Below are 27,921 nucleotides of genomic sequence, written 5' to 3'. Positions count from 1 at the left end.
CCCCAGAGGGAGGGGGTAATGTGAAAATCCTGTGTTACACCCATTGTAACTTAAGAATATTTTCATTGGCATTCCTATGATAATCTTATAAAAATAACAGAATTGACTCGCTAGTTTTGGCCTGAGTTGGATTTTTTTTCCACAAAGTAGCAGAAGTTTGGGACAAAGAGTGGTATTGACAGTTCAGTTTAGATATGCTGGTTAAAAAAGTATTAACCAGTAAGTATACGGGCTAGTACAATAAGCACATAAGCTAACACACATGTCAGTAAAAAGATTATGTTAGGGAAGGGAAAGGGTGGGAGCAGGTGTGTTTTCTGTGAGGTTGCTGCAGGTAACATAATGGTTTCAAACTGTGGTCTATATATCACACTACATCACAAATCATGCTGAGATTTATAAGGGCAACAATCATCAAGAACGTCGTATTTTTTTTTTCCACCCCAGCAAGAAGTTCTGGCTTCTGGCTCCTAGCTGAACATTTGCTGCATTGTTACAAAAAGGATCACATCTTCAGCTGGAGTAAATCCATGAGTGCAGTTAGCTTCAACACGTCTATACCAGGCTGTACAAGCTGAGGAGTTTTATGGCTAAATAATTTCTTGGGTATCATTCATGCAAGCAAGTCTCATGCTTGCCTGGGAAGCTGTTCAAAAAATTAATGCCAAAACAGTTGACAATATTTTGGTGAGGTATGGTTTGTAGGAATTTGAGATCCCACCAAACTGCACAGATACTGGTTAAAATAATGTTATATCTGGGCACAGGTTTCTTACTAAAACTCAGTCATACAGATGCATACAAGAAATACGTTACCTCTACATATACATTGGGCACAGACTAAAGAAATTGTTACGACAAAATTTCTGGGTAACAATATTTTGTGCAGTGAAAAGTGGAAAATACTGCCTCTTCACTGTGTGCTTTACCCAACTAATCCAACACACAACCAATATCCAAAGCAGTTTCCATTTGAACCATGCTGTATTCAATGTCTTTTATTGCTTATAAGAGAAGAACTCAATTGAGGGTTTTCTTTCCCAGGTTGCAACGTTGGAATGCTTTTTCTGGCTGCTACTACCAGTATTCTGAATAAGCATCATCTTAACTCTTATGAATGCCTCCAGAAAACACAGGGTAGGGGGATTATTGCACTGCTACTCAGTGATATTCTTCAATCTTTGTGTGTTTATAGGCCAAATCTCGCATCTAGAAGATTTTTTGGATTTTTTAAGCTATTCCAGAAAATCTGCAATTAATGACATGGATCTGTTGCAGTAGAGGTTGAAACTACAGTTTGCTGGTGTTTAACAAGATACAGAAATTATGCACAATTACTTTACATTGGAATTCATTGTAATAGAGAAGGCATTCTAGACATACTCATAGACACCAACTCAAAACCAATTTCACACAGAGCCTTTGAATCTTTTTTTGGGTTTTATTATCTGCCCCATCTACTAGTTTTTAAAGTACCTATTTCAATATGATTTAGGCTACTTATATTTCAGTACTTTATTATGTTCTGGGTTCTTTCAGTAAGCTGTTAAAAATAGATACTGTCAGTAACATATCTGTCTCATCTGATATGCAAGAAGGAGCAATCTAAGTCAAAATATTTGTGATTTTTTAACATCATAAAATAATAAGAGCTTTTCTATTACACACAGAAATATTCTCTTCTACCCCATCAGAAAATTAGCCACACTTTCACCTTCCAAAGACAGTAACATATTCAGTGTTAATACTTATTATTCAGCTAGCTCTGCCCAGAGCAAACTGGAAGATGTTCTGAATAATGATATCAGGTATTTTCTTGTGCACTGTTAATGAAGGGGTCAGGAGACTGGAAAGGGGTTAGAGCCTTTTTGCTAACCGAAGCTTTCACCTCTCATACTTCATTTAGGGTCTTGCTGGAAACAGCAAAGATACACAAGTAAAAGTGAGATCAGAAATTACTTCTCAATAGTTTGCATTGCTAAGAACAGAATAATGCTATATACAATATAGCAAACTACTATTCATTGTGGCGGGGGAAGTGTGTACATTTTTGACATTTGGTGTTATTCTGACATCTCTAATGCTGGTTTTTGTTCTTAAACAAGCCATTAATTTTAATTTTGAGTCATTTCAGTGATATGGCATCTAGAACTGCTTTCTTAGTGTTTCTGTAAGATGTAAAGATGGAAGGGAATGGCATACGTAGCTCAAAACAATAATCCCTTCACAGCTGTATTACTAACTTACACGCCTGGTTTGTTGGTCCATTTCTTCTCCTTACCTAGTAGCAGAAAAGAAAACATTATAACACAAACAGCAAAATCTTGCATTAAACCGTCGAGTATGTCCTTACTGCTTCCATTAAGCCTGCAATGACTGTTCTTTGTGTGACTACACCTGAACCTTTTATTTTTGTCAGTCTGGCCTCTATGATTTATGTTTCTAACCTCCATCCAGTTCTCCAGCTGCTCTGGCCACTGAACTCCCATTGCAATCAATCAAGAAGTCTCCCTACACATTCCAGTGCTTTTTCCAACTCTATAGCTTTTTTTTTTTTTTTTTTTTTACCAGTTCCTTAGAGAAAAATATTCCATGGATGAATGAACTTCAAAAGTTAGGAATTTGATTATAATCAAACTACATGCATTTAACTCCTTAAGGATGGACAGTGCGTGCTCCACTTCTCTTTTTGCAACATGCTGCTTTACTGAACGGAAGAAAACAAATTCACTATGATCAAATCAGAAATAAATAACTGATGTGTGTCTTTTTTTGTCAAATATGACAGCTTAACACATAAAACCTGAAAATATCCCCTCTTTATGAAGGAAACTATGACAGGTTTGACAAAGTTTGGCTTGAAAACCTCTCTGTTAGGGTTCAAAATGCTTTATGTCTTGTTTTTGTTACTGGTCTACTCTACATCTTAATGCACAGGTTTCCAGCTATTGATGTGATGTGATTTTTTTAATGTCTGCTACAAAGCTAAACTGGTCTCTATATTTAAAACAGGTATAACATTGCAATTATGCAAAACTGGACAGCTTCAACTTCAGATACCAGGAGAAATCCATCTTTCACTGAAAGAGGAATTCTGAAAATAGACTTACAACTTCTTGTTTCCCCATATTGAAATCAGCAAACTATTCAGCTTACTGTAAGAACAAAAAAGCTTTCTTAGTCTTAACAGAACTTGCCTCATATGAAGGAACTTATTTTCTGCACTGGTTCTGCAGTCATCAGCATTATTTGGAAACAACATCTAAAACACTTGCCACTTAATGGAAACTTCAGTTTCACAATTGACTTGCTCTGTAATTTCTGAAACCAAACCAAGCCAATCAACCAAAGGAAACCTCTTTCATGAATCTGTTATTTACATATAAAGCAGACAGGAAGAAAGTATTTTGTTAGGTCTGGAGACACAGTTTAAGGAGGTTTTAAAAGATTAGGAAGTATAATGACAGGTGCACAGTGTTCCTTGAAATGAGACGGGAAGTGAGTACGAGACAGAACTTGATGGCACCATCCTTCTATAAAACTAAATGGACAAACTGTTCTCACTTAATAATGACTATATGCTAACATTTACAACCAAGTATTGTACCTTTACTTGACCTTTAACATGTTGTACTGCATTAATTGCCTTAACTATTCAATTAATGACAGTCAAGCCCTGGATTCTCCCATATTCCTTCTGTCTAAGGTTATTTTTTAAAATATTTTCCTGAAATATTAAACTCCGCACTTGTATTGCATTCAGCAAATCTTTTAAGTTCAAGCAAGCCAACATGTGTCATCGTCTCAAAACTTAACGTCCTCAGCTTGTAATTTTTCAGCTAATGTTTCTAGTAAAACCCACCCTCAGAGAACACCAGTGACCATGGTGCTCTCCTCCCTAACACCGTTTCCAACACCATTTGTCATTACATTTCAGCTGTTCTCAAGGAAAGCCTATTTCAAAGCCACAGCAGAAAAGATATCTTCCTATTTAAAGCAGGAGTCCATTTATCAATTTTCTCTGTCTTTGCACCTGAAATATGAACTAATAACAATATGAAAGTAACTGTTTAAGATCTGCCATCAGTATTGAATATCTAGACAGAATATCTGGACCCCTCTGAGAATAAAACCTCAGTTTGACTGCAAGTTTACCACGGTTGAAATTTTCAAAGCCTCAAAGACTGAATCCTTCAAGATATTAAGTCCTGGGCCTTCCAGTGATGGAGCCTGATTGACATCTAAAATAAAATGGGCTTAATAAAAAAAAGCGAATATGGAAACGACACTCATCAAACTATAATATTGAACACCTCACGCTGAATTTCCAAGAGTGCTTACAATTCGCACTACTTTCACATTACTTACCTTTTATTACAGTTTTTAATCACGATTATTCTGATTCAGTACTCAAAATCTTAAAGTTTACGATACTATAACTTTTGAGCTAGCATTTGAAAAAGCAATGGTGCAAGCCCAAAGACATAAACACACCAGTGTGGAGAGTATAAGCGTATTTCTCAAAATGAGGGAGGGGATTTTGCCTCTTGACTGTAGATTTACTTTGCAGTAACAGTCAATAACAAGAGTGAGAAGCAAACAGTTAAAAGTCAGTATATTTTTACCCATGACTACACATTTGTGATTATGCAGTTAGCTGCAAAATTTGGAGGGAGAAGTTGAGAGAAATTTCTCAGTGTTAAGGCACAGAATAATTAACAGAAAAGCAATTTTCCGTATGTGACAATTAATAAACCAGCAAAATATAAAGCATATGCCAATTGCTATGGCACACTCACTATGTTACCAGTATGGCCCTTCACAATGCACTAAGTAGAGCAGCAAGATATTTAAACTTACCTCATATAATAAATAGGGCAAAGCAATGTGCTTGGGATTCTCTTTTTTTGTTTTTGCCTAACTTCTTCACATCTGCTGTGTAAACTATTAAACTGTGAACTGTAAACTTGGGTTCATTTATGAACCTATCAATGACTTTTATCTCAGCTCTTTTAGAACTTATCTCAATGATCATTTCCCTGCATTGAAAATTCACTTCAGGGGCTAATGAAGCATATCAGTAAAGCGTTCAAAAGCAGTCTGAGGAGACTGGTGAGAATAGTGTCTGTCTCCCACATCCGCATCCTATCACCCGGTGAAGTACAAAGTTAGGGTGAACCCTATTCACTGTTGTCCACCCAGATGTTCTAGATATTTTATTTGAAGTCCAGATAAAAACTTAAAAACAGGAATTCAGGGTAATAAATTTCAAGTTTTGAAGAAGAGATACATTTAAACGTATTATATAAATAACATATAAACCCCATATCTAATTCTCTTTATTTTAGTTTGAGATTCTATGCTTACTAGAAGCTTTTCTCCTTTCATGGTCCTTGGCCAGTCCATCTAGTTTTAGGCTTCATCCAAAACTCTTTCAACTCAAAGAAATATTCTCACTGTTTGCAGTGGGATTCGGATCAAACCCTACAGACTCAAACATGAAAAACTGTAGTTGACAATAAGGGAACCTCAGAGGGTGATCTGACCTCTGGTCATGTACAGTTTCTGAAATAGAAACAAATTACCTACTTTACTATCTTAATACATAAAGTTCAACAGAAATATAAAAGTTGCTTAAGGTGAACACTTTAAATGTGGCAATTTCTTACATGGAAAGCATATAGCCTATGAATCGTTATAATACCTGATCAGAATATAGCAGGCAAGGGAGTGGACAAAGTTCATATTACTTCATAAATCTACAGTGTTAGTTTTGAATCATTATTCAGGGTGTTCCCTACCAGGCATACAGCATGAAAAGAAAAACTGCATAAACAAGTAGTAAAAGCAATCTGACAAAGTTGTTCCAACAATGTCGCCCTAGCATCTACCTGAATGCAGAAAGTAATAAAAACTGTAAGATAATGAAGCAGATCATGGAACATTTCTGAAGGGAAAGAAAAGCATAAATGCAAGGCCTAATTTAGGCAATATGTTACCTTCATAGAGGTAGTGTCAGAAAAGGCAAGAATTGGCTTAAATACATAGAACTAACTGTTTGGTGGGTCCTAGCTGTAATGCAGAGACACAATAGCAAAGCTACAGACATGGAAAATAAGGCAAGGCACACCATAACACCTTGTTGCTTGCTAAATGATCATATCGTTGTACTTACACAAGGGTAGAACTGAAAAAGGCAGACAAAGCCTGGTGAAAAAACAGTGAAGGCTGTGTCTGACTCCCCCTTTCTCTTAGTATCCCCATCTGAATATGACATACTGTATCCTGAGAGCAAAGATATTCCCAAACATCCATGGGTCGGAATTAGGAAGAGGCATATTAATACTGCAATGTATAGTTTGGAACCCCCTGTACAGACCTGCTACAACACAGCTCACATACTTAACAAGTTGGTAAGTGTTCCTTGCCATGCCATGGTGAGATTTTTTTCAGCGGGCATATTTCACTCATGCAAGCAAGAGAAGAATGAGTCATGAATGATTTCATAACAGCCCTGCAGAAACCAGTCCAACACCAAGGCTGTGGGAGAACTAAGCTGGACTGGCTGTCAGAACACTGAGGAACAAGGAGAAAGAGTCCAAAACCATCATTCAGAAGCACAGAGTAATGAGGATAGAGTCTGTGTAAACAGGAAATAAAGGAAGTCTTGCATTTCACCCTGACCACAGTGTCTAATTGCCATGGATAAGAAAAATTAAACAATTCCTTTCACATTACCTACGTGCATAACCAAGTAGTCATTGTATTCTGCAAGCTGTCATGTCGACCTAAATCTACTTTGCTACAGTCCTGTGACAGCATTATTTCTTCAACACAAGTCAGTGACTAAGCCTAGAACTATGGTAGACTCCAATGGCAGGAATGGCAGAATTTTTAGGCATAAAGTGTTACTTTGATTTATGACATACCCACTTGTTTAAGACTAGGTCTTTGCTCAAGAGTTTAGTCAATGTAACTCAGTGACTTTATGGTTTTTTTCTTCTAGATTTTTTTATCAAGGAGTCTCACCTAGTAGCTCTGCTAAGATACAGTCAATATTAAGAGCTCCTTAGGGAAAGTATTCCTTCTTATTCTAATTACGCCAGTTGACCCTAGTGCCAAGGTCTGCAAAACAGCTGCTGCCTAAGAGTTAAAGTATTATTGTACCTGCTTGCTTAAGAGATGGGCTGTTCCAGATCTAGCTCTTATGAAAGTAAATCTATAAAATCTATTTTAGTAGCTGTAAGGCTGGCACTAGGACCAATTATTGCAAGTTTTTCAGTGAAAGTTACTGAGCAGCATGTACAGACAGAGAAGTCTTCAGTAAGTTTCAGGTCAGCTTCAGTATAGCACACTCTCAAAGAGCACATAAAAGTTAGGGTTTTTTTGAGAAATCTTTTAAGAACTGCAGGCATTGTAATCTAATATGAACCTAATACCTGGTACCTGGTCAGCTCATCCACACATGGTAATTTGGTGTAGCAAAGAAGTAACTGGAAAATTAAAAATGTGATAGCTGCTAATTAGATGTCTTGAAAATAAGTAGCATAGGAATAACTAGACAGGAACTCTTATGTCAAAAAAAAAAAAAAAAGGAAAAATTAAGAAATCTCCTTCAAAAAATATCCAGCAAAATGTTGTCAATTAAGTCACTTTAAGCAAATCAGAAAATTGCCTTTAAAAATTTTAGGAATTTTTTTAAAAATATCAAAGTAAATTCAAAACAATAGCTCAAAGCTTTGCCTTCAAATTTTTAAAGCAGTATTTTTTCTCCATCATCAAAGCATTTCAGCTAGAATTTTTATCCTGTCATTTTTCTTTAAAATTGATACACTTTTCATTTTTGACAAAAACAATGTATCTGAAGAAAAAAGAAGAAAAAAAAAAGAAAATAAATCAGTCTGATGTAATAATAACTCATTTTCTCATTCAAACAGCTTTCCAGGAATTCTGATATTTTCTTTCATATTTGTAGTTTTCTTAAGTGTTATTGTACAGTAAACTCTGCAGTGAGTGCTGGAGATCCATCTGCAGTTTGAAAAGCCTTCAGGTGTGTTAGACAGCTCCCTGTGACTCTCCTGACTGCAGGGGTTTCTCCATCCAGGCAGTTCCCACCCCTCCTGTATAGTCTCAAGACTACTCAGCCAGAACAGGCTCTGACAGTACACAGTACTAAAAGCAATTATAGCATTTTATAGCATGTGATAATTGAGTCATTATGATCAGGCTGCAGCAACTACAAGAAGGAAAACTCTTCTAATAGCTCAGATGGTAACTGCTTGCATGTTTTTAGTTGGGTCTGGATCAGTTACAAAAATGGCAGAGCTTGATGGTCTGCCTAGGACACAGTTGGGCAAAATGAGGAAGGCCTACAATGCTGAACAGACCCCATCAGGTACCCAGTCCTATCTATGCAATGCCATAGAAACAAAGGGTTGATGAAATTTTGATCTAAACAGTCACAAAATTGTGACCGCATCTTCCAGTATCAAATCACATGCAGCACTACGTGGTAGTAAGCATGGCTGGCTAAACACTTTTTTGGCTCAGCTGGTAAATCTGCTCCAGCCTAAACTCTAAACTTAGTTAAAATGAAGTGCCAGCAGCAACTTTAAGCAGTTATTAAACACAGAAATGGCAGAGGGTTGTTTGTAAGTAGTTGGGCAACTCCTAGATTCATCACCAGGTATGACTTGCAAACATTTGCCAGAAGTATCTTCTTTCATTTACAACTAGACAGACAATTGCACCTTTTCTTTTCAAGCTTCTTGGCATTTCACAAATACTACCTCTGCAGCTGACTCTACCAACAACACAAATGCAAAATGATAACAGAGACAAAAATATGAATGCTGTAACCTAAAACAGCTGATCATACTGACTTTCTAAATGGCACATATCAACAGAAATAAATACCACCACTTACATTCAAATCTTCTCAATAGAGTAGGAATGATCTTATTTTGCATGTCTGTGAAGAAGGGGCTGTGATTAAGCAGCTCCAGCAAAGTCGTTTGTCTTGGAGAGACAGTCCTGGGAAGAGGACCAGCTTCAGGCGTGGGACAGCTTCAGGGACAGAGTGGGTTAAGTGACACAGATATGATGAAAATTGCCATGGGAGGTCTGGAAAGCCAACCTTGCAGCAGTTACTGCTTTTATCAGTCTGTGATGTTGCTGCTGCTTGCAGTGGTGATGCCACCTCCTCCAGCATGAGCCACACATTCACATCCCTTCCCTCATGGCAGTGAGGCCACCTTGGGCTATATGTAGCAGGACCATAGCTACTTTGTTGCCTATAGCAGACTTCTGCTCAAAACAGCTCTCTGCTCTGCCTGAAGCTGGTCCTCCTCCCAGGACTGTGTCTCCAAAACTAACCAAAGGCCCAGTTTCATTCCAAAATCCAAAGCAGGAGCTATAATGGGAAGTCACCTCGTTCTGGTTGTAATCCATGACTCAGCACAGATGCTATATGAAATGTATTATTTCATGGCAAATGACAGTGACAATAAAAAAACCCAGTAGTTCCAGTGCAGAAATTTCTTAACCTCAGTAAGTCAAAGTGATGGTAAACATTGTAGAGGACCAAGATACTATGGAAAACAGTTGTATTAGAAACGTATTACAATAATCACAAGTAGGTAAAATATAACTTTAGAATAGAAATGCGGGGAAAAAAATTCTAGGCAAGACACTAGGCAGGTATAGAGAGAAACACTTCTACTGACGTCCTGCCCATGCGGCTACTCTTGCACACCAGTATTGTCATTAATTTAAAAATAATTCTGAGAAGTTCTAGCTATGAATCATGTCCACTATCTTTATATATATATTTATGTAATTATTTTTTTTAAAGGGGAATGTATGAAAAGCTGCTGTTCCAGTTGTAATGCTGATAGTCCAAAAGAATGTAAAAGCCTAACAGTTTAAATACATTAAATAATTAGGGTATTCTCATTCACACTATTTTGTCTTATACTTTAATCTGCTTTTAACCGATTTTGTTATTCCCTGCAATTGCAAACCTTGCTATTTCACTTACAAATTACAAGCCTTCCTGTTCTGAGAAAACAGTTCTTTCCAGGAAGCAATAATATCAGAAGTTTCTTGGTATTTGTGTTTACTAAAAAAACCACAAACTAGCACGACAGTGTTATCTCTCACTTAGAACTGACTTCTGCATGTTTTTTCAAACACAAAGGTATAAAACCCACTGATCTCTGAAACAGCTGATCTCTGAACTGCCCATCAATAAGAAATAATCTGTTCTATGTATGTGAGCATATCTCTGTCTATATGCAGATATGCAGAAGTGCTTCATTCTTTTAGGGAGAGGTAGGACTGCTAGTCCCGTGACTACCAGATCTGCACTATGCAAGGTAATAGGTTTGTCTCTACATTTGTGAGACAGAACGTACAGCATGAATTTCAGACTCTGTCAGTTCCTTCTGCATTTCAGTTTATTCCTGTCTATTCTGCATTTCAGAAATAAGCAGAAATTCGTGCTTTCTTTTTCCAGTGATGATTCTTTTCTCCCCTTCAGTCTGAGGAAGCATTATATGACAAATATTTGATTCCTTCCTCAAGCTAGTCAAACTGTGGTCTAGCTACCCGCTGCAACTGAGAAGATTCTTCTGCTAATGTTCACAGCTGTGAGCCACAAGAGTAGTTCTGGGACAAAAATATATTGAGGAACTACCACTCAAGCAAGCTGCTCAAACCTTTCATTACATTTTAATAAAGTACTAGAAGTACCACTCAGTCCTTTCCACTGCTTGTCAACATGATCAAACACATCCTATTATTTTTGAGCCCATTTCTCCAAGATGTAGTCTCGGTCTAGAGCACTAGAACAGCAGCATAATTACATCACACATTCTGAAGATTTGCTAATAACACTAACACCTGTAAAGGTTGCCGGTTACTGGCAGTGAAGTAAAATTAGTTTACTCCAATTTTATTTTTCTCACTGAGCAGACCAACGCCATGGCTACCACAAGGGATGGTGGTATAAGAAATGCTAGAATTAGTGGACACCTGGATAAATAAAACCTATTTGGGAGAGTCAACATGACTTCTGTAAAGTGATGTGTTGTCTTACAAACCTCTTGGAGTTCTCTGCAGCGTCCAGTCATGCTATGTGGGTAAATGTGACCCAGTTGACATAATTCACTTGGATATCCAGAAAGTTTCTGGCAAAGACTTTTGCCAACGGCTTTAAAGGAAACTAAGCAGCCATTACATAATAAGGAAGGTTCTGGCATGGATAAAAAACTGTTTAAGAGGCAGGGCATAGGAGCAAATGTGAAGCTGTAAAAAGGCAAGAAAGTCACCAGCAAAGTTCCACAGGGGTCTTTGCTGGGATCTGCACTACTTAACATATCCAGAAAGTATTTGGAAAAGCAGCCGAAGAGTACAGATGCAGTTTGCTATTGATAGAAAGCTGCTCCAAATAGCAGATACCTTGAAGGCAAACTGTAAAGAACTGAAAAAAAGGTCTCATAAGACAGAATGACTAGGCAATAAAATGGCAAATAAAAGTCAATGTAGATAAGTGTGACAATGCACCAAGTGCACTAAAAGCCTCTAATTGGCTTTCAGTTCTTGTTGGGCATATGCTGTAGGTGTATCTGTTTCTGGCCTTGTCTCTGGCTGCTCCTGACCTGACTCCCTGGATGAACCCTGGATGTGGTTCATTGCCTCACCTTGTCTGTTAACCCAGCTCAGACGTGGTGGGACTGTGCCCAGACAGTGAGGGCCCTGTCTGCACTGGGGTCACCCCTGCTCCCAGATCCTCCCCCAACATGGGCCACCCAGCTCTTGTTGCTTCCAGCTAGCTGATAGCCCAGGACATGTATAGCTGTCCCAGCCTGGGCTTAAATGAAACCCTTGAGTCATGGGCAGAGGATGCCTGGGTGGGGATCCTGTGTGGGGATGGTCTGGGCAAGCGAGGGAGTAGTCAACAACTCTTCAAGCTGGGGAAAAGATGATGTAACGGAGATCCGATAAAGGTATACAAAATGTCTGCAGGTGACCCAGAAAAGGAAGAGAGGCAGTATCTGCTCACTGTCTTCACTTGGTGGCCCCTTGTTATAGAAGCCACGTTCAAAGGGAACAAGGTGGCCCTTCATGCAGCAGGAAGTGGTCACGTGGCACCCCCTGCCTGAGGACAACTGTGGATGTGCAAGTTCCAAAGGACTGTGTTGGCAGAAATCTGTTGCAGACTACTAAACAGGCAAGCCACACCAGCCCCAGTGAGATTTTAATTCCCAAAATGGAAACAGTTGAAGACTGGGAGAGTTTTAAGGGGAAGCACCATGTATGTAGGCCTTGTTTTAACTCTTCTATTCCAGGTGCCCATCTATGACCACTGGCCTGCCTGGACCCCTGGCTTAAACCAGTAACAGACTTACTTCTGTCCCAAGGGTAGATGGGCATCATGTCCATGGTTACAGGAAAAATAAATTATTTGATGACTTGTAATCTGAAAACTGCCACTGTTATTAAACTTTTATTAATTTCTGGGAGACTCATTTGTCCTACCATAGCTACATGCCTGGAGGGTAAGAAAAACAACCTTCGCTCTAAAGGAAATCCTTTTTCAAATCTGATGTCTTATGGATTACAATCCATGTTCTTTTTGAGGATGTTGGCACCAAAGGCACTGAGGAAGCAGGGGGATGCTTGGCACTGCATGCCAGTTGCAGTCTTTCATCTAGCAAAAGAACATCACATCAAAGATATCCTACCCTTGACTAAATATATTTATTTACTTACTTATTTTATTTATTGCTGAAGAAGTAGGCTTCTTTCCACAAAGCTCTGGGCACCCTGCCATTATTTCAGATACACAGAAAGATTTTATGCGTTTCAGAGAACCCCACTTCCTAGCAAAATGCCACCTTCATTCAAATCTCAGTCCACATGGGACCTACACATCCAGACTCCAACATTCCTGAAGTGCTCCTCCAGAAACTAGCACTGCAGAAGTAGAAGCCTTAACATCTTTTCTCTAGATATGTATTTTCTTGTCTTTCTTTTGCTAAGCGTAACATTGAATTCCAAATGCAAAGTGTTTTGTTTCCTTTTTCCAACCAGACGACACAAATCAACCATCAATAAACTAAGAATACAGTGCCTAAAAAAAAGAATACCAAACCCCACCCCACCCCCCACCAAAACCCTTGTGCACAGTATCACCCTGGAAAGATATTGTGTTGGAAAAGGTGGAGAAAGGATATATTTCAAATGCATAACCAGAAATCCTCTTGAAGTTACGGGTGGAATTAAAAAATGAAGGGGGTGGTGGGTGGTGGATCATACAAGTGATAGTAGCATGTAGGAAGTACTACAACAGAATACCTCTTTGTTCCTTTTTACTTTTTCATTATGAAATACTATGTTCTGGCGTTACATAGGTCACACAGAATGAGGTTGCTATTGTTCTAACTTCTGGGTCATTCAAAGGCCACAATAAATAATTAAATCAAAAGGAAAGCTGTTTTACTCCTAAACGAATAGCTTCACAGTGAAGTGGCTTGATTACTCCAATTACTGTCAATCTCATCTTCCTTAAACTGTCTCATAAGTGTGGTGAAGAACATCCTGATTAAGTGAGAATGAATGAAAAAAGAAAAATAAGTAAATAACATTTTGTTAACACGACTTTCTGCTCTGCCTACAGGTTAAATTAAAATCCTAAGTAAGCATCTCTAACAGTAATCACATCTTTATCTGCATATACACACACATACCAACAATATAAACCCCTCCCAGAAACATGCAGGCACCATTAGGATTGCACAATCAAGGACTACTGAAGTTAGGAAATGCCAGAGTTAACCTTCCTTTGGCCTTTGTGCAGATAATTGAAAAAAAAAAAAATCTTCAATTACATAATCACACACTACCGTTTTTGCAGGACCTCATTCAGTGCACAGGAAGGACAAATCCCATGAAACAAGCAACTTTTCAGTATCCTGCTTTACCACCGTTCTTCGATGCGTGACCCTCAGCCTTGCAGCAATTCCAGTTCTCTCCCGAGACAGAATCACCAATTTCCTCATCAGCTCTTCTGTGGTGTTCATTAGTATAACATTTGAATGTTTCTCCAATGTTTATTAATTAAAAACTTACAATATGAATTTGAGGGAAGATGTATTCTTAAATACATTTTATAGAGGGGTAGCTGGGGAATATCAAGATTGGAAGAATCCTTTAACATTAGGTGTTTCATTTCAGGCACACAAGACCTAACTTATTCATGATTTGTGGCATTATATAGAGGCTAATATAGTCAAACACAGTTCCTATTCACTTCAACTGCAATTATAGATGCAAATCACTCTATAGCTTTAAATTAGGCACAGAAAATGAGACACATTAAAGACAGCCATGAAATTAACTTGCTCAGCCACCCCTAGCAGACAAGAGTCAGAGACAGCGTTCAGTTTTCTAGCACAGCCTTCAGTCACCCCAGCCATGAGATCTTGCAATCCAGTGCCTCGCTCAGTGTACATATTCTACCTCTGGCCACACATTAAGCAAAGGCCTTAAAACCTACATTTATTTTCAGCCTCATAGCACATCTGCTCTGTACAAAGCTGGAGGCCAATGACAAAAAGCAGGTGACTTTGTAAATAAAACCTACATCATCACGGTGGATATGAAAATGGAAAATTTCATAGGCAACCTGAATTCTTCAGTTCTTCAATTTCCAAATTATTGAATTGCCAGCTTTCCAGCCTTAGTATTTTCTTTATAATATTTCCTTCTTAAAGCCTTTTTCTATTATTTAGACTAAATCAAACTTTGAAAACCACTGTTGTGTGACAAAGGAAACCTATCCCACTAGTTTATGCTGCTATTTCCACCACACAGGTCCCCAACATTTCACCTGAAGTAGCAAGCACTGATCTGAAGTTATCATTCTCAATTTCAGTTCACTAGCTGAATCCCAGTCTTTTCCTCACCTCTACATAAGAGAGGAAATGATTAGAAAGTTAAAAAACCTAAATGTCTTGCTCTTTGTCAGAGTTGGTAGGAATGAAGGGTTGTGTTACTTTAAAGCAGTAACAGGCAAGTAAGAGACATTTAATAGCATGTGAAATTTCAGAAATAAATGTACTGTGTCGTAATTAGAAAAGATAGGTTACAGGGAAATGGCAATAACCATATGTAATTGGGAGTCTGGATATTCACTCAAACCTCTCATATTGCTGCTGATAAAAAGGTGCTCACAATGAAAAATATTATTCATCCAAGACTCATACAATGTACTTTTCCATAACCAAAGCAGCCCATATTTAAGAACATAATTTAGTTAAAGTGTGGACAAAGGCTCTGTGCTATTGGGCTACCGTTATAAATCTGTCACTGCGCACAGACAGCACAGGAGATCCACCTGCACAATCCAAATATACACAGTAACATGCTTCCGTATAGATATTTGTCCTTAAACTGTTCCAAAAGTTTAGCTCAATGTTTACCTGTATTAGAGTTGCATCATAAACGTATAAAGTTTTATAGACCTTTTTAACAGTAATTTTTATCACTTATAATTTATATGAATTGAATTTTCAAAGTAGTAACAAAGAACAAGCCAAGTAACTTTATTTATGATGGTACACAAGCACAGGGTAATGGGCGATCCTACATCCAGACTGTATCTCCTGTGAGATATGACAATGATTACTGGCTTACTTATGAAAGATCATGCTCCATGGAGAAAAATAATAAAATACCACCATTATTACTACTTAACATTTATATTAGAACTTTAAAAACATAGCAGGTGATTTATTAATCTTACTGAAAACTGTATGTGTAATAGACACAATAACCCCTAGAAAGATCCTTATGGGAACATATTTGCTAGATCAGTGTTTAGACTGGACACATTAGTCTTCAGTGTTTTTCATAATTGTTGACAAATTGGTAAGTATAGCCCAACAATAGTATCTAATGACACAGATTATTTCCTTGCATTCCAGGTAACCAGCTCTTGAATGTATAGACTACCTTGCCCATACAAAGTCTACTTGCATAGCGTTTGATTATTGTATTTGTTACCATTGGTATTTTATATGTACTTCTAAGTTTACACTACAACACCACATGTTTTACAAGGAATAATATAAAAGGAGTAATGTGGACTGTTTATAAGAACTATTGTGAGGGCCAATATAAAAAAATCCTAAACTACAAACATGAAGATAAAGAACAAATTGCCAGTACCACAGAAGAGCTTCTTGGCAGGAAAAAAAAGAGTTTCCTTTAATTTTCATCAGCTGCTATTAAGTAATTTATGTTTGTGACTCACAACGTTCATGTTTTGATGACCAGATTCTAGCTTAACACCTTTTCCTATTTTTCAAATATGTAAGATTTCCATTCTGCTGTCATGTATCACTCTTTACAATGAATTCTGCAAAGGAAAGCTAATAAGAATCTAATGTGAAATACCATAAACTGCTGAAAGACCAGATTTTTTTTTTTAATTTTTTTTTTTTTTTAGTTTGGCTTCATGCCTGCTAACAGAAGATGTTTCTTCAGATTTTTACATATTTCAAGTGAATAAACACAGTAGCTGATTAAGATAAGAAGCATTGCAGACCTCACCCTAAAGATTAAAACTCTGGCGAGGCTGAGCTGTCTTCTCACTAGAAACATACACACTACAGTAAAACATAAAGAAAGCTCAAAAAATCTTTCATGCCACTATAATCAAAAGCAATCCATTTAAGAAATGCTTTCCTCTGTGTGTTAGGATTGAAAACCAGGCAGATTATGGATGGATGGGTAGTAGAAACAAGAGTGGACTTCTGGATTCTTATATTTTAACTGTCTTTGCCGGTTACTGAACAATCCCCAACTGGATGCAGTAAACCTAGCTGAAAACAGAGTGAAACAGCAAAAACGCTGTCTTCTCAGCTCAGTTTTTGGGAGTGCTGAGAATGCTCATTTCCCATTGAATCTCTGGAAATCTGAGGCGCACCAAACTCCTGCAAATGGTACCATGTCCTCCATAAAGCACTAACAGTGCTGGAAGAGTAAGTCTTTCAGTATCAGTCCTTTCAGGAGCATTTGTGCATTTGAGTTTTTTGCTGGAGCTCAAGTCAATTCTTAAGTACAAAGTCAGGATTCACATGACATGGGGATTACACAGACAAAAAGCAGAATACAAAACTCTCTTCCATTTCATGCATTACTGGGTGAGATCACAGTAAACTGCAGACAAAACCCACAAGTTACAACATATAATCACTGCCAAGTGTACACAGTAATGTTTCTTTCGTTCTTGTAAGCCTTTTTGCTTTCTGAACACTGAACAGCAATGCTGCAGCATCATGCAGGTTAAATTTTTTAAAGGCATGGGGCAGAAACTTTGGCTTCCTCTAACACAACAATATTGTTTTGCCAAGACACCAACTTCCAAATAGTTTCTATTTGGGGAGGGATTTTCCAAAGTGCTCAAGAGTGATGTATCTTGGCTTTTATACAAGGGGGCAGTAAAACTTGCACTGACTTTGGTGGAACCCAGTAAAATGAATGTTATGCAATCCAGTTAAAATGGAGGAACCACCAGACTATATACAGCTAAACATTTACTGAAGAGTTTCCTTATATCTTCTTCCAAAATCTGTGCAAAACTATTTCAAGGTTAAAGCAGATATGTTGCAATCTAAGCATAAACAACCCAAGCAACATGTGACATGCTTGCTGATTTTATTGTTTTTCCAATCAAATTATTAGTAAGAGTTATTTTTCTTTACTTCCCTGAAAAAAATCTTTTGTTTAAGAAATTTAATTCTTTTTAGAAATAAAAATATACGGTGAAATTTTAAAATTAACATTTTAATTTTCTCCTTTAAATTCAGAATGTTTATTACATCAGAAAACTGTTTAAGATAATAAAGCAAGATAAATGTTTTGAAAACAATAACTTTAAAAACTGGACTCTTAGCTACATTTCTGGCATCAGATGCATTCCATTGCTATGATGCGCTATTCAGAAAAGATTTATGCAGCCAAGCACAAGAAAATAGGCAATTTTTTTCCCAAGATCTTGAGTTCAACTATTGATGATGTAATTAAATTGCCAGAATATCAATTCTGATATGCTATAAACAATGCAGAACAACTTCAGATACTTTGTTGAGGGTAGTAGTCAAAGGAGTCAGTAACTACAGGAGTTGCCCGAAAGAGAATACTTGTATGGCATACATTGACACTTTTGATAAGGAGGGGGAAGAAAATGATCAAAAACTAAAGACAACTGACTAAGCCAAACATATTATTTGCAGGTAACTTCTAAGTTACTGGTGTTTGGCAGGTGATTTAGAAATCACTCATTTGGTATTACCCACACATGAAAAATATGCACAGATTTTATTAGGAGGAGGGAGTGTATATATAGAGATGTTTGCCTTTTTAATCCTCAGTACTGTCTCCTGATTGCCACGTGCCACCAGACGGAGGAATTCATCATTGTACCAGTGCTACTTCTCCTATTTTGACCCTTCTCAGAATGCAGGGTTAGATGCAATTCACTTGTAAAGCACTGAAATAATCACTTAACAGAAGAGTAATTCCCCATATGCAGAGACAGAAAGTGGGAAGCTCCAACTGGTGGCATTGCTGCTATACAAAGTTTTTGCCACTTCCAATGGCAAAACTTGAGCGGAAGCACACCCAATCCAAAATAAGATCAAATTACAGCACATCATGGAAACAACATGCTGCCAAAATCTGACAGGTCAAAGAAAAAAACCCTACATTTTTATAAACTAGTTACATCATCAAATGTAACCAGAGCAGCTGGTACAGACAGAACATTTGATGTACCATGCTTACCCATGCAAGGGAGGGGGCTCAATGTTTTTATTGTTGCACTTCCTTTAAATACTTTTATCAGCCAAACAATATGTTGGTTTTTAAAAGTCATAGATTCTAACTCATTGTATGAATGATGTCTTTGTTTGACATCAGCATTTTGCTTTTATTTCTTTATGTGTATTACAGATATGATTTGTTGAAATACAGCAATTCTCTAAACCAAAGTTAAAATCCAAGATAAGCTGAACACCATTTGAGCGATTTGTTTTTTTAAAACATTGGATTGGTGGACATCCACACAGCATGAAACCTCTGAGTTATTGGTGTATTTTTAATGACTCAGCAGACAAGCTGATTTCAGGATTCTTCATATGCTTCCAGTTCTTCCAGTTTCTGTAAAGTGAGTATGGTATATGACTAACATTACTTTGGAATTGGAAAACATTTAGACACAGATTTAGAAGAAAAAACAGTGAAATATTTAAAATTTAAACCTGCTTATAAACCTTTCCTGTAAATTCAAGACAACAAGAAACAAACACTTCCCCTCACTGCTCACAAAACAAAAATCACAGAGGACTGGGCCACTTGTACAATTGCCTCTGTAATAACTTTGACCATGAGGTCTTTCTCCACCTAAAAAGCAAGTTCCAATAAAAAAATGCCTTCAGCTTCATAGTATGGATTTGTTACTGCACAGCTCTTAATCAAAAGAGGTGTGAAAAGCCAGTGCATGCACAAAACAAACTCTGTCCAAGATACGGAGTTGCAGTTTTCTGTCTGACATCCGTCAAGAAGCATATTCATGACTGAAAAAGCTGGAATTGGAAACACTCCGTTTGCATTGTATCCTTTCAAAAATTGTTAGCTGTGTGATGATCTTTTCATGGATCTACCCTGTGTTCTGCAAGAACTAACTCTTATGGATATTTAGCCCTGAAAAAAGCAGTTGTTTTACAGTGTACTGGAAGACAGTTGGACTGCTTTGGGAATATCCAGAAAAAAATTGGTTTCAAGAATGGTAACTAATGTTCTGTCAGTCTTCAATTGAGCAAAATATTCTCCAGCATACACCTTCTCAGTTTACAACAACGTTCAAAAAGTCCTCTGAAAATATGCCAAGCTGCACTTCTATAGAATATTAAGTATCTTACATCTTGACTGATACATCTGTAGTTTTGGAATATTAAGCAATCATCTGAGCTACCACTGTGGTGGCCTCTCTTGTCAAAAGTGACTATTTGCTGCACTGGAATTTGGACAACATAGTAAATAACTGAAAAGATGTTTGGAAATTCCCAAAGGGGAAATTCACAGAATGGGAATTGGTGAGCATGTCTGGGGGCTGAAATCTTGGGGACAATTAGCAACATTGTTTCCAATTAACAAATTGAAAACACTCCACATACTGCTGATGTGAAGCTGCTGGTGTCTCAGACCATAGGGTAAAAACGGCAACATGAAAGATGAGAAAAAAGGAGTACAAGTTCATAGCGGTACCAAAAAATTATGACTGGAGTTGGGCTTGGAGTGGAAAGTGGCTTGATCCTTCAAGGAAGGCAAATAAAATGAACTAATGTGAACGATACCTGGAGGCCAGGCTACATAAGCAGAACTCTTAACTATAAATTATGCACTTAATTTTCCCATACTGCAGCAAGAGTTAGAGCTTAGTCTGTCATTTACAGGAACTAAGATGACCAGCAAGCACTGAACCCAGACAAAACAAGAGATGTTTCTGGAAGCCCTCCCTTCCCCTGATATGAATGCCGATATTATATTTAGGGCAGGAAAAGTAGTTTTTGTTCAATGCATCACAGTAAGGGATGTACCTCTCTGATGTAAGTTATCACTATTACACTAATATTAGTTAACTCTGTAGAAAATGTTTACAGTCTATAGCTGAAATACTTTATTTTCCTCTCATGGGAAAGATATTTTTCTCTTCTATGATGAAAGGAAGGACTTCTGAAACAGTACACGTGAATTACTTAGAGGTATTTCTATACACAATCTTAAGAAATGTAATTTTCCAGATGGGTCTTCTTATTTCTTAGTACCTTAATAAATTCTAGCTAAAATTAATTCCCTTGATTTTCTTCAAATTCTTAAAAAATAAAAGTTTGTTTGTTTGTTTTTCATTTTAGTATTTTCCATACATAATATATGGGTAAGTTTATCTATCTCAGACATCTTTGGGCTGTGGTTGTAATAAAAGTACACATTTTAACATTTCAATTATCAGTGATAACTGACACCTTGATCTAGTGAACACTGCATGTTACACCTTGTGCAAATCACTTAAGCAATCCCATTAAGTAAACAAATCCAATGCTCCGGCAAAACAATCAGGGACACAGCAATATGCATCCATAATATGCAAGATTATATGATTAATTGAGAAATGCTGACTTCACAATGGTAATCACTCACTTCTAAAAGGTCCACTGGTATATAAAATCATCCACTTTAATTACTCTATTAATTGTAATACATAGTAAAATGCATGTCATATGACTGCTAGACTTATATGTAAAGTACTTCTATCTGGAAAACTTCTATTCCTAGTTAAGGGTTTCACTTCATGATGTAACATTTCTCACATTTCTAATCCACAAGAGAAAAAACGTGACATTCTCAAAGACTTCAGTCTTTTAATAAGACAGAAACATACTTTAGAATGTTCATTCATTTCATTGGGAGCAACTGACAAATACATAAAGACTTAATTTCTTTACACAATAATCTCTACCAGAGACAGCCTTTTGTAAAGCACAGTTCAGCTGGCCACAAGTTATTTTGGGACTATTATTAGATATACCACTGAGCTAGACATTTTTATTGTCCATTGTCATAGACAATATTGACAAACTGACAAATTGTCATTTGGCTATGTTTTTAATATTTTACAGTGAACAGAAACAATGAGGCAAAGAAAATTGTAAATGGATTCTAAAATCTACAGGTCATAAAGATAGGATCTTCAGTGAAACATATATTCTTTAGAAAAAAAGGTACATTACTTAGCCTATCTTCTACTAGAAGAATGCAGCAACCCTGTAAGATGGGGTCCTAGTCAGCTTTTGAATTTCTGTGATGTTTGACCATATTCCATTTGGGTTTGGCTACAAGTGCATATTAGAGGGGGTATGTGGAGATATCACTGTGCTTTTAAGGCAATATTATTATGGTTAATGCAATGAGGTCCAAACACTTTAGGGAAAACAATTACCAGCACCATCAAAAAACTACAGCTAAAAAAGTAAACAGAGGTAATGAGAGGCAGCTTCCTGTGAAATTAATTCCAACTGTGATTTACTTTGACATTAATGAACTGTCGACTAAGGGAAATGCAAGAAAGCCAACCAGTAACATTTTGTCTGCTAGATTTATATGAACAGAAATTCTAAACACATGCCTCAAGCCAACAGAAATTTAGATATTAAACAGAACATAAATGATTGCTTTTGATTTGTTTTGCTTACGCTATGTTAAAACAGAAAAGAAGACTGACAGAGAAAGGTGGAAGAATAAAAATACTTACTTTGGAGCTATTTATTATATATCCAGATTCCTTGTGACTAATCTCTTAATTACACATGATGTATGTATGTCTATGTAAAGAAAGAGACTGCCAAACCGAATACTTTTTTTTTACCAAACTTTTTAGGTTTTCTAAATTCTTCCGTAACTTTCAGAAACGCGAATATCCATGCCTAAGTCAGGGGCAACACTCACAGTCACATTGACCCTGCCCAGCAATATATGCACGCCCATTCCCACCCTGGGGATGCCATGGGAGAAGTTTCATAAAGTGCCAGTAGTAATGTTATAAAATCATCCCCTGCCTCCCTGCCATACGCAAGGATTGTGCTGGCTGGCTGACTGGGCTGTTGTCTTGGCACTTTGGTTCTTGCTGTGCACATGCTAAGAGAGAGGAAGATAAGGGAACGTGCTGACAGCAATTTCATCATTCATGTGGTGATAGGATATTTGGCCCTTGCCTGTGGTATGCAGTTTCAGGTCTCTGGTGAAAAAACACACTTCCTGACTCGGGCCGTTCCAGATAAAACCCAACCCATTTTCACAGATGGCAATGTGATTCTTGCTGCTAGTGCTGGTGGCATGAGCAATACTTCCCACCATACTCCCTTCCTATCTCGCATTAGGCTCCTGGGCCAGCACGGTGACTCTGAAACTCTGCCATAAACAAAGGGAGGACTTTAATCCCTCCTTTATCTTCATAGTTCCAATTGAGGAGCATGATGGGCAGAGATGACCCCATACTGGAGACCATTACCAGCCATGTGGGTGAAGGAACTGCTTTCAGATTTATTCTTTTTACTCAACCTCTCTTTTTTGGTGAATTAAAAACTGCACAAGTTTTTGCTTTGAATCCTCACTAAATGAAATGCAGATTTCAAGGACTGTAATTGAATTGAAACCTACTCTTTGGGGAGCTCCTGGGAATTCATTAAAGCCCTTTGAGGACATGGAAAAGTGGCTACAGACACCAATGCACTTTACTGATGGATGAACAAAAGGACAAATGCTCACTCTGGCATTAGTTACAGTCATAGTAATTCTGTGATAACAGCAGTATGGGGCATAATGCAGAAATCGCGTAATAAGAATTGTTGACATACTCATGGCTTTATTAAAATAAATATTTTCCACATCTTGAATAAAACTCAATATAGTTGCATGGTAGTCATAAAATGGCTATTGACTTTTGGGTAATTATGTATCTATTGATGACAGAAAGTAAAAACTTTTACAAGGATGTTGCAATCTCCCCAAAATGTGCAAGTGTTCAAAAACCTGAAGTTCAGTACTGGCAAGAGACTTGAAAACAACATTGGAAAGTAATTATGCAAACTGGAATGTGCTTTCAAGGTCAATAAAAAAACTCCAGTTCTGCTTCTGGGTTATCACAGAAAGCACAGGCAAAACCAAGAGACAGTACAATATTGAAATATTAGACATTTTGCTATGAGAGCAGAAAAGCCAAAAAGCAAGGGGAGACTAAACTGAACATTTTTTGTGAGGTTACACACACCTGAAGCTGCCAGTTTTTACTTCCCATATTGAACTGCTGCTTCCATATGTCAGGTGAAAATGAGGCCATTGCAACAGGACAACCACCAACACAATTTTGTAGGCACAGCAAAAGCGCTGTCATATTCTGAGAAGTGCAAGTTCCAATGGATGTCCTCATTTCCCAGATTTTGAGCCAAACCAGATTCTATATGGCAAAGATTAGGGAAGCACTACAGAAATTAGGGAAGTCTGGAAATCACCTAATGTATTTCTCAGCCCCAAGGAAGGGCTATAGATTTAAACCATTTCTGGCAGATATTACTAAACATTCCTAAGGACTGAGATTCCCCAGTCTTCCATGGCAATCTATTCCACTGCTATCTATACCTTTTGATGAGATGCCCTCTCCTCATCTATCTCGCTGTAATTTAAGCCCATTCTTTTTGCCCTTTCAGCTGTCCAGAAAGATCCGTCTATCTGTTCCCACTGCAGCTATCTCTTTAAATATTCTCAGTTCTTATGCATTCCCCCTTCTGCCTACTCTAGACCAAAAAAATCTCAGTTCCTTCTGCCTGCCCCCATTAGTTATGTTTTCCAGAACTCTATTCACTCTTTTTGTTCTCTTTTAGGCCCTCTGAAACGAATTATGTACATACAAATGGAAAGTTAAGAATGTCTGAATCTCAGATAAAAGCAGATTTAACTACTTCTGTTTAAAACACCATGATTGTAACATCTCAGCTTCTATACAGTCCCTCCACTGGAAGATAGGCAAACTGTTTACAATAGAGGCAAGACATACCATTCATCATTATAGACAGGGAGACTGAGGCACAATTAAATGACTCACACAAAGCCATCAGGGACACCTACCACAGACAGGAATGGAAACCTGCCAAGTTGCTTACTGAGCTGCTCTGTAACGTCACCCCATGTCACAAGGCATGACCTGAAGCCAGTAAGCCAGAACAGTTACAGCTGCTGAGATTTTAACTAAAGTATGTTCTACAATTTCATAATTTTTTTTTAATAATTTATTTCCGTCTTTCTGTTTTAAGTGTCAGACTCCATCCACTGATTCCTCTGAGGTATCAGGCCTATACTTTGGGATTACACTCCACTGCTGCATCTGTTCATTAGTACTTAACTGATCAATTTGTGGCTGAATATCCTCTTCACAGACCATCCTGCCCCTGTTCTAAGTTTTCCGCTGTGTAATCCTTCTCCTAAACTTTGTTTCTGAAAGCAGGCCAAGTCTCGCAGTTCATCTCAAGTTAAACTATAACATTATCACTTTTGCATTTTTTCCATGTCACAGCATGACTGACATTTTTATCCTTATGAATAGCCCTGTAAATAATCCATAAAACCTGTACCTGATGATCTTAATCCCTTGCTTATATGTGACCTCCTCTAGGCAAAGCTTAATAAGCCCCAATAGCTTTCTAAGCTTACAGCTCACTAGTGAAGCTGGATGAATGTCAGGTTTTATGATATTTCTACTGTAACTTCAGCAAAGCTTAAGCTGCCAGAGATTATGGATGCCATATGAATCCACAGCCAAAGGGACCAACACCTTTCAAGAACAGACAATAAAAAAATGCAGGAGCAGCAGTGTTTCTCACCTTGTCTGCCTTGCTCAGTTAAAAACTAACAGATGAAAAGACTCCATTTTTGCAGTATAACCTATGCTTTTACATCAACATAAAAAGACACATAAATCCTAAGGGTCTACAGGCAAGTGCTGCCAAATGACAGGTTGCTGTAAAGGTAAATGCCTCATTTTCATTTCATTTGGTATTAACAGCAGACTATCTGTGATCTCTTTCACTGTTGAACAGCAAACATTTGTCTATTGAACCTGGGTGTTTCCAGCATACCTTATTTACCTACTCATCATTCAGGAAGATAGGGAAATGTCTTTTCCATTTACTGAAAGTTTTGAAGATTGCAAATCTTTTCCAGTCAAAACAAGAAAGAAAAAGACCCCAGGGGCATGTACTTGAGATGTAAAGACCCAGGTTCAGGTCTCTGCTCTGATTTCCATCAGAGACCTGGTTCTGAGCCTCCACATGCCAAACCCGTGCCTGAGAAAAGAGCTCCACCAGTAACTATAACAGAGGAGACTGAATTAGCTGAACACTTTGGCTGCTTTTACCAATGCAATGGCACCAACCACTTCATTGGTGAAGTAGTTAGTCAGGGGCATATATGATTTTGTAAAAGTGTATCTTGGAGTTTGGCATAGGGCTTTTGATCCATCTACTTGTTCAGTACCAGCACAGGTAGCAATGATATGCTGAGATTACCTGAATGCACTGGTGAGCTTGTAGTTGGCTTTCTCTGTCCTCACAGCATACTGGCTAAGACCCTCCGGCTCATGGGACTTACCCTTGCTGTGTCACCTGCATTTTCAATAACTAAACTTTTATCAAAAGGAATTAGCAAAGACTAATGGTCTTCGGGTCTTACTGTTCTAGTCATTCCATAACAGCCTCCAGCAGCTGTAAATTAGAGCAGGTTTTGCTGATTACTTTATGGTGAGGCTGGCAGCTGCATGGCCCAGTACCACATACAGCCCAGCAACACAAGGACACAAAGGTCACCACCGAATGGAGCCATGGGTGAGAGCTGGGACCTAAGAACATTTCTGGCTACACAATTTAATGGAAATGGAAAGCACCTATTAAAGTGACATAGAGCTGGAAACTGCTACCACACAGCTACTGCATCGCTTTTTCCCTAAATAAAAAGTGCGGGTTTAAAAACAAAGCAAAACCCAACCCCCTGCACTTTTTATTTAAAGAAAAAAACAATATCAAAGAAGTCAGAAACTCTTTCTATATATAAACCATCCTTTTTCCAATGGCAAGTCTGTAACAGCAACACTACCCATTTGATATGGAATTAGCTAAGCACTACAAGCTGCTCCAAAATTTTCATATGCTCCAGAATAAACTCCAGAGGTTTTTTCCAGTAAAGCAGCTGGAGCTCCTAAAATACTTTGCACTCTAGTGGTTAGGAAAAGACATTTAGTAAATGAAATCTCTCATTCACATGTTTAAAGAAAACAGTCAGAATATGTTACATTACTCTGTACTCAAGTGTCACTACAGACCAAGATGATTTTAAGTTTAAACTGATTGTTCTTTACAGTGTATGATTATCTTATGCACGTATAGCTTGCTGAGGAATGTTTCTATTATTTGAATCATAAAAGTGTTTAAAAATAATAAGCATACTACAGTTATTTTACAGCTTTGAACTAGAGTGAAAGGTTACTGAATACACAATCTACAGGCACAAACAGTACTGTGGAAAATGGAAGAACTACATGATTACTCACAGTATTCCAACCAGAAGAAATTCAAAAGAGAGGTAGGTATTAATGAGGTAAAAGCAAAGGAATGATAAAATGAAAGAATTCAAAGGAAAAAAATCAATAACAGCAAAATTATAAAAAACAACAAAAAGAAAATTCAGCAGTAGCAGGAAATAGGACCCAACCTATCACAGCTAATGATTATAACACATCACTTTCCTCAAAATATTATATTGTACATAATTCAGTCATACGTAAGCGTAGTCCTTTGTAATCAAAACTTTGGCTCCTAGACCATTTATTTAAGTGGGAAGATTATACGCTGACTTACCTGCTTGTTGCATGAATATAATATATATGGTAAACAAGCAGAGACAGTGCTGCAGCTTCCATTTCCAGTGATAGCACCACATTTCACTTACATGAGACATCCTGTAGAAAAAAAGCAAGCAAGAATTCAGCAAGCTTTACAAGTCAAGAAAGTGAGAAAATACTCTTGTTACTCAAACTAGTAACTACCAGTAAATAAAGTAGCACTTGAAAATTATGGATGGCCCTAGTGTTACTTAAACAGGGACAGAAGTCTCTATGCTTGCTGAAAAGGGTCAGAAATGATGCTGTCTGGTTCTTAGTGGACAACAAAGTGGAAGACTGGTCAGGGCTGGGCTTCTAAGCAGATAGGTGTGGGTGGTGTTTCAGTAAAAGAAACAGCCCATATGTTGACA

The 27,921-nt window shown here is 37.6% G+C and overlaps 1 protein-coding gene across 5 annotated transcripts in view; it reads right to left on the bottom strand.

Annotated features, from left to right (window-relative positions):
- ADGRG6 (adhesion G protein-coupled receptor G6) overlaps positions 1-27,921 on the bottom strand; it is a 112,799-nt gene that overhangs the window by 78,773 nt on the left and 6,105 nt on the right. For all 5 annotated transcript variants that reach the window (XM_037392453.1, XM_037392454.1, XM_037392451.1 and 2 more), the window contains exon 2: positions 27,528-27,628. In XM_037392453.1, coding sequence (XP_037248350.1) covers positions 27,528-27,628 — 101 coding nt within the window. The remainder of the gene's footprint in view (positions 1-27,527; positions 27,629-27,921) is intronic.

The sequence above is a fragment of the Falco rusticolus genome, chromosome 6 (assembly GCF_015220075.1).
Source record: "Falco rusticolus isolate bFalRus1 chromosome 6, bFalRus1.pri, whole genome shotgun sequence".
Taxonomy (NCBI): Eukaryota; Metazoa; Chordata; class Aves; order Falconiformes; family Falconidae; genus Falco; species Falco rusticolus.
This window is presented reverse-complemented; position numbering and strand designations above follow the sequence as displayed.